The following is a 10,135-nucleotide window of genomic DNA, read 5'->3' as shown; positions in this document are numbered from 1 at the left end:
GGGGGGGGGGGGGGGGGGGGGGGGGGGGGGGGGGGGGGGGGGGGGGGGGGGGGGGGGGGGGGGGGGGGGGGGGGGGGGGGGGGGGGGGGGGGGGGTTACATTGCAAAACCAGTTTTAGTTTATTACCACAAAATCTAACCTTGCCGCAGGGGAAAGTCCCAGCCACGGTCAAGTTTCGTTTCCTCCTCTTTGGGCACAGAAGCAGGCGACAGAGGGGCTCAGCAGCACACAGGACCCCCGCCCCTCACACAAACTAACCTAAGGGAGCCAACCGGAAATTCCCCCTGCAGAGAAGGTTCGCCAAGTTGAAAAGAGTTTCATCCTTAAGTGTTATTTAAAATAAATAAATAAAAATAAGGGCGCAAAAGCACCTCCTCAGTCACAATTATTCCACAGCTGCTTAGGAGCTGCTTAGGTTCTGCTTAGGTGGATTCTTTAGTTTTTCACCTCTGCCCATTCAAGGTAAGCATTTTCTTAGCTGCAGCAAAGGGACAATCCATACCACTTATGTTACACGACAGCCCAGAATTCCATCATCGGTGAGAACGCCAGCCAAGGGCTCTCCCGGCCCTGGGAGCCCAGGCTACCAGGCCTGGTGAAAGCTCCTGGAGGGTCATTTCACACGCGGGCTGGAGGTGTACTCTGCACTGCAGGCGGGACACCGGGGAGGGATGAGTCACCCGGGGGATGGGGGGGTTTCCACCACTGCCTCTGCTCACTCCCAGCCCTGACAATCTGGCTTCCTACTCACAGAAACTGCCCTTTCATGGAACCCCGGGACCTCTTGCTGGCCGAGGTGGCCCTTCTTCCCACCTCCCTCCCGGAGCAATCTCAGGTTCTCATCCCTGCACTCCTGGCACCTCACATTATTGTGGGTCCTTTTCCATAGCCCACTCCTACCAGGCTGCAAGTCACGTGCAGCTGTGCCACAGAGGCGTCCTCCCTCCTGTGTCCCTGGCTCAAGGGGGCAGCTGAAAGACGTGTGCCACGTGCGGGCCCCCGCTGCACACCTGTGTCAACAGCAGCAACTTTAGACTCTCAAAGACACACCTGGAGCCTCCCTTCCAAGACGCACTCACACGGGATGGCAGGTGTCAGGTGGCGAGTGGAGAGAGAGCCAGCAGGAAGACTGGCGGCACCGAGTCGCATCTGACAGCAGTCGGGAGGTGAGAGGGCTGGCTGGAGTTGGTGGAACAAGAGAAGTGGTGACAGAGTCACAAAGGTCTTCCCACAGGAACTATCACTAGTGCCATGTTGCTACCAGGAGGACAGGAGCTGCATCTGCTTGGATCATAGAAAGCAGTCGAGGGAGAACGTCTACCCCAGACACGTCTAGGGCTGGATGAGCTTCTCCGAGGTAGTGAGTACAACTTCACATTTAAGGGAGGCCTGTGGGGAGCAGCCCTGGGGCAGAGCCAGCCCTGCTGGAGGACCCGGGAAGGGTTCAGTCCATGCTTCCTCATTGGCTTTTGGGTCGGGGCATATCCCACAGTGTGACACTACTTACCCCTTTCTATTTCTTTGGATTCCAATTCATAGCTATGCTGGCCAAATGAAGGCTGCTCTCACCCCCAACTCAAACAACGAAAGGGAGGAAGAAACCACAACACAGAAACATGTTAGAAGCTTCACGTAAGACAAAATAAAGTCAGACTTTGGGGCAGTGGTCCTTAAAATGTTTGTCACAGACCCCACTGGGAATCTGATGAAACACAAATCTGTCCCCAAGAGATCTAAACAGAGGTGGCTGCAGCACAGGGCCCCTGCATCCTGTACCCCGACTGGGTCCGCTCTGAGACCACTGAGGAGCTCACAGACTCAGCAGGAAAAGAGACGGGAATTATTCTCTCTGCAGGGGCTCCTGAGTTGTTTGGGGTCCCTAAAGATCACACAGGTAAACCCCTATCCCCAGGGACACCCTTGAATCCCTGTTGTGTGTTCCAGGCAGCTGAACACCAGCCAGATATGGTCCCAGAGATTTGTCACACCACAACCCACGCCCAAGCGGGTCAGGGAAAGGCTCAACTGAGCCCTGTCCCTGTAAATCCAGACCCCTGCCCTGCACTTACCATCACGAGCTCCTTCTGGAAGGACTTGCGGTCTTTGTTCTCCATGTTGTTACAGTCCTCCTTCAGCTTTTCCAGAACGGATGCCACCCGCTCGGGCTCACTGTCCAGCTCTGCGCGGCAGAAAGAGGTGAGTGGCAGGTTCCCGTAGCCCAGGGCGTCGGCGAAGGAGCGCCAGCTGCTGATGTTCTCCATGAGCAGGGTCCTCACCGAGGCATAGATGTAGGTGAGGAACTTGCAGGGCCTGAGAATCTGCTCCAGCAGCACCGAGGTGCTCAGCTCGGGCCCTGAGAACAGGCTGGGCCTGGCCTTCCCCACCACCAGCACGTTCTTGGCGTGCACGAGGCCGACCTTGCCCTGGTAGTAGCCGATGTACCACTCCTTGGTCCACAGCTGCCCCTTCAGCCGGATGCGCTCTTCGCTGAGCAGCGCGACCGTGTCGCCCTTCTTGTACTCCAGCAGGTAGTGGTTCTTGTTCTGTCGCACCACGGTCTTCAGCAACTTGCCGAACTTGAGACTGGACACCGGGCGGTCCTGGAAAGTCGGGTACTTCGTGGTGGCGGCAAAGGGGGACAGAATGATTTTCCCTACTTCGTTCTTTTTGAGAAACCTCCTCTGCCCGGACGGCTTGATGGCACTCTTGGGGGGTGGCTGAGGAGTCTGCACGCAAAACTGGGTCAGGATGGCCTCCTGGTCGTCTTTCACCTGCACCCTGAGCGTGAAGTCGGAGAGCTCGCCGGGGTTGTGGGAGATGATGGGGAAGATCAGGCGGCTCACCTTGCCCAGCTTCATCTGAAAGCCTCTCACGACCTTGGCTTGCTCGCTGGCTCGGACCTCGTAATTGGTCATGTTGGAAAACATGCAGACTTTGAGGTCTTGGGGCCTGGACAAAATGAACTGATGCTTACCCCACAGTTGCAAGGCCACTGGGGCAGGGCTGGGGGTCTGGCGGGTGACCTCGCTGACCAGGAGAGTCTTTGGGGCACAATCATGCCCAAAAATGGTCACCACTGTCTTGAAGGATGGGTGGATGTGTTTGGGACCATAGAGACCCACGGTGACTTTTTTATTGATGAAGTCCCATACGGTGGAAGGATAGAGGATGTTTGGGCCGTGGGCAACAATAGCCAGGTACATGCAGGGCTCTAGGTTGTCCAGCTGCACCTGGACCGTGTCCCCATAGCTGTAGGTGAGCGGGATGGAGACATATGGCCCTTCCTTTGAGTCGCTCCTCAGGCACTGGAGGCCCACTGTGCTTTTGCTAAAAATGTCATTTTTTACCTCGGCTGAAACTTTCATCTCCAACATGATAAAAGTTTTCACTTCCAGGTTGCTGAGCTTGACTTCTAACACGGGGCTGATGCTGCTGGACTTGTCGCTGTTGAGTTCCAGCGGAGGGTCCAGCAGGGCCTTCATGGAGATCTGCTGCGTCTCCCCAGGGGCCACGTGGCCCTCGGGCACATGGATGCTGATGCTGGTGTCGGGAAGCTGCACAGCACCCCCGGAGCTATCCAGCTTGCACACGATGTTCGTCTCCACAGCTTGGGTCTGGCCCCAACCGGGACTTTGGCCAAGCAAATCCAAGTCGTGGCAAGACCGGGCCAGCTTCCGGTGGTTCAGCCATGCAGTTCGAAAATCCTCCCGGCTCTGAAACTGCTCGGGGGCGGGGGACTTCAAGCCCGTGAAAAAACTCGATGACGTGGGGGCATCGGACTTGGCTTGGAGGACAGAGAGTTCTGACAGACTGTAGGAGCGCTTGCTCCTGAAGAAGGGGTTGTCCCGCTTGACCGGAGGCTCTGCATGGAGTCCACTGGTGGCCGGAAGCTCGTCAAAGATGTTGCCGGTGCTATTTGTGGTCGCTGAGCTGGATTCAGTAAACGAGGACGTGCCGGTGTCAAAAAGCAGCCAATCCACAGTACTTTTGGGATTCAGCTCATCCAAGCTGGGCATCACGGTCACATTCCCATTCAGAAATGGATTTGTCTGGACCCCATTCCAGAAAGGGTTATTACTATAGGTTTTGCCCGATCCTCTCTTGTCATCTGCCCATCCCCCCAGCAGGTCTAACTCCTTGGCCACTTCGTCTGGGCTGTCTGGGAGATTGTCAATCATACCGCTGTCGCTTAATGTTGAGTTCCGGTAGTTTAAGGGCTGCACGTAGGAGGAAGGGATGTAGCCTATTTCGGTGGTGTTGTGTGCGTACCACCACTCGCCACCCGATGTGTCCAAGACGTAGAGGTGGTCGCCCTTGGAGAACTTCAGGGTGGTGAAGTTGGTTGGGCAATAGTCCTTGATTGCGATCACTTCCTTTGCGTTTCCAAAAGGTGTGGGGCTGTCTACGAGCAAGGCACTGGGAGAAGGCACTGCGCAAAAGAAAGAAACAGATGTGAGGGTCTGCACGAGGGGCCGCAGGACGCTTCCAAACTAGGGAGAGAGGTGGCGTAAGAGAGACGTGGACAACAGCCAGGCAAGTAACCTACAGAAACAAGCCGAAGAAATAAGCCAAATTCACCTGCTGATGAACTGACACAGGGCAGTACCATCACGTGGTCACTTTCCAATTAGATGGTCTATGTCAGGAAGAAAGACCAGGAAGAAAGTCTCCTGATCACCCTGAGAAAGGCAAATCAGCACATGTAATGTTTAACATGTCCCCACGATCTGAACATCTCATTTTTCTTTATCTAATTTCTAACAGAACTGCTACTATATAGAAAGAGAAGCCGAATGTGACTTAGTTAGCACAGTGATGTTCTGAGTTGGGTGACCCATCGCACGTACCCAGGGACTGGAAATGAAGACTCAAAAAAAATCTCTCAATAACATGTATGAGCCGATTCCGTGTTCTGACTTCAGCAAGAAATATGGAAATGGAGTGAAAGGTTCCCTTGACGATCAGTCTGGGTTCTCAAACTTCCAAGTTCAACCCATGCTCGCCAAACTGTTTCTTCAGATGAAGTACAATTGTTGAGGTCTCTTCCAACCTCTTTTAAATGATCATTCCAAATAACAACATGGAAACCAACTCTACCACGCACCTTGGAAATTACACGTTTATGTCTGGTTGTGTTCATCTTACTACAGAACAACCGTGTAAGTAGTCTGAAAAATTCCAACACTTTAAAGAGTGAATCAAGTTAATTTACGGTTCTTGGCATTAAACTATATATGTTACCAATGTACACAGCAATTGGAACAGCAAAAAATAAGTCATCTAAACAAGTGGTGTGTGTTTAGAGAATAACAGGTATGATTAAATACCCAAGTATTTTCTCTCCCTCCTATACATGAGAACGTGTATCTAGAGGATGAAGAAAGTTCTTTCTGATGGAAATAAAACCATATACTTGTCTCCAGGAATTCCCCCTCCCCAATCACCTTGTTTAGAGTTTGCTGATATTCTGGCTTACTGTAACAAACAATTGAAAGAAATAAAACTTTTTTTTCTAGTTGCATATGCAACAAGCAAAAAGGACAGAATTTTTGTTTGAATGAAACCTACATTTTTTTCTCATATGTGGTTAAGTTGAAAGTCATCATATTATATCAAATTAGCCCTCCAAAAAGATCATCTGTCAGTTTCCATTTCTTTGAAAGGAAATAATGAAAATTAAATTGCATTTTCTTGGCAAAGTCTTAGAAAATAAGATAGGAAGTTTCTACTCATTGATGCTTACCAGGTTACAGTTACACCTGGCTGGGAGCATACGTGGGCCCTGGAGTCTCACCTACCACCCTCCTGTAAAAGTGCCACTGAGCTGGGAGAAGTGGGCTCTGGGGTCAATAGATCTCTGCTTGAATCCTGGCTCTGAGAAGCTGTGTGGTCCTCAGAGTGCAAGATTCTTCACGATGGAGGAAAAGCATCTTTGCCCAATGGGCTGTGGTGAGGATTACATGAAATGATGCAGGCAAAGGTGCTCAGCGTAACGATGCTTAACCCAAGGTCAGGACATACAACATGTGACGCAAAACAGACATCGCCATCCCCCTCCCAATGCTATTTTTCTCCATAGCACTTACCATCAACCACCATATCATGTAGCTGATGGGGTTCAGGACACCCCAAAACATGGCACTGTGAATATTTTAAGCTGAAGGAATTTGACACACAGCAGGTGCAGGAAGGACTCGCAGAGCTTCTCCTAAAGCTGGTCATAAGACCCTACGTGAGAGATGCCCTCCTGATATGCAGAGGACAGGACCATCCTGTCTCCAGAGACACAGGGGAGCTGAATGCACAGGCCTGGCTGTCCCCCAGTTAACTATACTTAGCTCATACTTTTCTCCATGACTCTACAATTCATCAAAGCTAGCATAAAAACACTCAGGTTTAACTGTTTCTTCAGGTCTTCATTTCCTTATAAAGGTTCCTTGTCACATAAAACATAGATTAAATAAGTTTGCATGTCTTTCTCTTGTTAATCTGTCTTTTGTTACAGAAGCCCCAGCCAAGAGCTCAGAAGGCTAGAAGGAAAAGATATTTTTCCTCCCCCGCATACCTTACATAAGTGCTCTGTTTTGGGGGAAGGGCTTCCTCTCCCCGTCAGACGTCAGACGTAAGCTCCACTGCAGGCTGGTTTGTTCACTGCTGCACGCCTGGCGTCTAGCACAGGCCTGGCACACAGTGGGCGCCGAATGAACATTCGTGGAATGAATCGGTCACCGTGCATGAATCGGTCACCGTGCATGCTTAAACACCAGGGAGAGGCCATGTCCACGTCACTGGATCAAGGTGTTGGCCAAAGTCAGAAAACCACAACAGAGACCAATCCTTAACACTGAAGGATGGCAATAAACAAAAACAGCAACATGAAAGAAGATGGGGGGCGGGGGGGGCTGGGCTGGGGCAGAGGGCAGCAGAGGCTCTTCTCCCCAGGGCTGTTTGCTAGTCATGGTCTCCAGTAATAGGAACCGTCCTGTTCCCTTGACACGTCTACTGGAAGTGTCACATAAAAACTAAACCCTAATGAAAATTAAATAAAACTTGCCAGCCGTTAAAATCTTGTTAGAATCCCTCAAAAGTTATATCCTTATTCAGCTCCCTAGATAACTTACCTTACAGTAATATTTTCAAAAATTAAAAAAACCAAAGCAATTAGGTATGCTTTGTGCACAGCCTAAAATGTATCAATGCAAATTATCACTTCAGTTTTACTGGACTGAAGAACAGACATAGGTTTGCTTTAAATTCCAAGCACTCTCCTGCGAAGAGAAGCGATAACAGATTTCACTTAAGGATCAGGCTCACCCGACAGGAAACGACCCTCCCTCCCCTCGGGACCCCCACAAGGTACACGGTGGGGTGAACTCCCTTCTACAGAGGCCCCATCAGTCAACTGCCACCAAGCACCAGGGGCCACGAGGGAAGGTCTTCCATCTCATCAAATGCCAGAAAATCCCTATCGAATTCCATCTTAATGGATTCTCACCAGTGTTGCCCAGATCACAGCTACCTTGATTTTAACACCAAAAATATCCCTGGGTGTTAGGCAGTCCAGTGCACAGAGTAATACTTTTTCTATCCCTCTGCCTAAGTTCATATGCAGGCAAAATGTTAATCAGGGCAGAATACTTCACAGCAGATATTTCAGCTGGAATAAATTCCCACCTTGAAGTCTCTATCATCAGGGTGTGTGTGGAGCTGCTGGCTGGAATGGTGCCTGGGTCACACGCTGCCTCCCCTACCCCCAGGAGAGTCCATAGGGTCCCATGGTCCTGCCCAACCTCAGATTCTCAAACCCCCTCCCCGCAGCAAGCCAGCCCCTCCTCACATTCCAGGCTGTCTGGCTTGGCTTCCCCTCCCAACCACCATGTTCTTTTAGGGATAATAGCCAATATTTCCTCCCAGATCGTTATCAATTTTCCTAAAAAATTTAGCTCTCTGCCCCCTTGCTTTCAGACTTTGGCTCAAACCACACAATTTATGCTCACATTTTCTAGCTTTAACTCTGATTAGTTGGGCTATAAATAAGAAAACAATGCCCATTACCTGGTATAAAAAAATAAATGGTTCAGTGATTTACAGCAACACACAGTAACTCTATAATTATCTTATCAATATAATCTCACAGTTCCCTTTGCTAGTCTTTTTCTTTTAAAGCAATGCTCAGGGCTGCAAACATAAAGCAGACATAGGAAGAGGATGTGTTAGAGATAAAGTGAAAGGGAGAAGCTAATCAATTAGAAACACATAAACATGGTATGTATAATCTACAGTGTATCAGAGTAGAGGGCCACTGTTTTATCTGGGGGACAGCAGTTTAGCACAAGAAATACTTTATTTAGCACTGACTTTGTGCCAGGGGCTAAGAATACAAAGGTAAAGTTGCCGCTGTTCACCTGTGCTCCAGGAGGACTAGAGAATGCGGTAAATGCCCTGAGAAAGCCAGGTGATGAGGATATTGCTGCTGCTGCTGCTGCTGAAGACGCACAACCCACCTGAGGCTGAACGTGGCTTGGTGAGGTCAGGGGCGACTCCTAGGAAGAAAATGAGGCACTTGCTACCCACCTCCATGTCCAAAAGATATGTCTTTTTTTTTTTTTTTTGTGACCGGTAAGGGGATAGGAACCCTTGGCTTGGTGTCGCCCACACCGCGCTCAGCCAGTGAGCGCACCGGCCATCTTTATATAGGATCCGAACCCGCAGCCTCAGCGCTTCTAGCACCGCTGCGCTCCCAGCGCTGCACTCTCCCAAGTGAGCCACAGGTCTGGCCCAAGATAAGCTGTTGGAGAAACCCGTGACCCAAGGTGATTAAACCCTGGGGCCACCTTCTAAATCCAGGTCCCCAAACCACGGCACCTGGGCCGAATGCAGCTGCTGGCTGTTCTGTAATTAATCTTGTACTGAAAGAGCCACGTCTGTTTGTCCATCCACTTCTATAGCTGCTTTCACGCTACAAGGGCGGTGCTGAATGGCTGTGATGGAGGCCTGACGGCCTGCAAAGCTTAAAATACTTATTACTGGACCCTTCACAGAAAGAGTGTGCTGACCCCTGTCCTGGGCCACCTTTTTCCTTCGCTGGAGGTCCTCTGTATTTCATCTACTCACCACGCTCTCCTTTCCCCTAGATTTCTACACCACCAAGTTCCCTGCTTTATCAACACCAAAACTCATGAAGAGAACACAAACACACGGGTACTTCAAAAAGTTGATGGAAAGATTCACATTATCTCTTAACTCGATTTTTCCACGAACTTTTTGAAGTGCTTTCCTATTTCATATTAAGGAGGGGTTTCCTTACTAAGGAAGGGCATTCAAGACCTCCTCCCAACGCACCAAAAGACAAGTGACTATTGCTCCAAGGCTGAATTTATAATACAGTGCAGTTCAGACAGCTACAGTTTAATCACCTGGAGGCTGCATCAGGAGCCTTTATAGCAGAAAAGCCCTTGGGTTTGCAAGCATGTGCAAATCCCAGTCACTCCTGGCCATGGTTCTGTTCCCCTGAAGCTCACCTTTAACGTCATTAAAGCTCGTCTCTGAAAACCCTTCACTCAGGTCGATCAAGGTCCCCTCGGACTTGCACCGAGGGAGCCCACTGGAGGTGGCAGCTCGGATCCGCTGGGCTGCCATTCTGTGACTCTCTTCCTGGGAGAGCAGCTAGGGCTGCATGTTCCTTCCTCCAGTGACTCTAGCAGACGCAGAGGCTTCCGTCTCAAGCGACCATGCTGCACGCCGGCGTCCACTTGGCAGTGTGCTTCTTCCTGAAAGTAGGGGAGGGAAAAAGACAATTTCTCTTGAGCAAGTGAAACATGGCTTCAATGGTAATTTTATGGGAAGAGGGAATCCTCTTTCTTCCAGGCCAATCCGATGAAGATAGACCCATTTCATCTCTCTTGGCCCAAGACAGCAGAGCAGCGCCCGCTCCCTGGGCACACACAGCCCGGGCAGTGTTTCCTGGCCTGCTGTCTGCACCTGCTCTTCCTGGGGGCACAATGAGGTTTGTGAAGTCTGCTCCAGCACCTGGCCGGCCCATTCATTCCAGTCAAAGAGGAGGACAAAACAGGCCTGTACAGTCCACACGGCTAGTTCCAGGACTCAGAAAAGGAGAAATCAGTTTCTGACTGTC

The 10,135-nt window shown here is 50.6% G+C and overlaps 1 protein-coding gene across 1 annotated transcript; it reads right to left on the bottom strand.

Moving 5' to 3' along the window:
• Positions 1 to 2,021: 2,021 nt before the first annotated feature.
• On the bottom strand, positions 2,022 to 9,773 carry SH3BP4 (SH3-domain binding protein 4). The gene is made up of 2 exons (XM_008581784.1): positions 9,522 to 9,773; positions 2,022 to 4,429 (listed from the first exon to the last, which is right to left on the bottom strand). The coding sequence occupies exons 1-2, from the start codon at positions 9,637 to 9,639 to the stop codon at positions 2,022 to 2,024; spliced, it is 2,526 nt and encodes an 841-aa protein (XP_008580006.1). The 5' UTR covers positions 9,640 to 9,773.
• Between the last annotated feature and the right edge of the window lie 362 nt (positions 9,774 to 10,135).

The sequence above is a fragment of the Galeopterus variegatus genome, unplaced genomic scaffold (assembly GCF_000696425.1).
Source record: "Galeopterus variegatus unplaced genomic scaffold, G_variegatus-3.0.2 Scaffold2458, whole genome shotgun sequence".
NCBI lineage: Eukaryota > Metazoa > Chordata > Mammalia > Dermoptera > Cynocephalidae > Galeopterus > Galeopterus variegatus.
This window is presented reverse-complemented; position numbering and strand designations above follow the sequence as displayed.

Excerpts from the sequence above, each read along its gene's own strand:
- SH3BP4 (XM_008581784.1), bottom strand. The coding sequence starts at position 9,639 with ATGGCAGCCCAGCGGATCCGAGCTGCCACCTCCAGTGGGCTCCCTCGG. Across the intron at positions 4,430-9,521 it reads GAGCTTTAATGACGTTAAAG|TGCCTTCTCCCAGTGCCTTG; the intron begins GTGAGCTTCAGG and ends TCTTTTGCGCAG.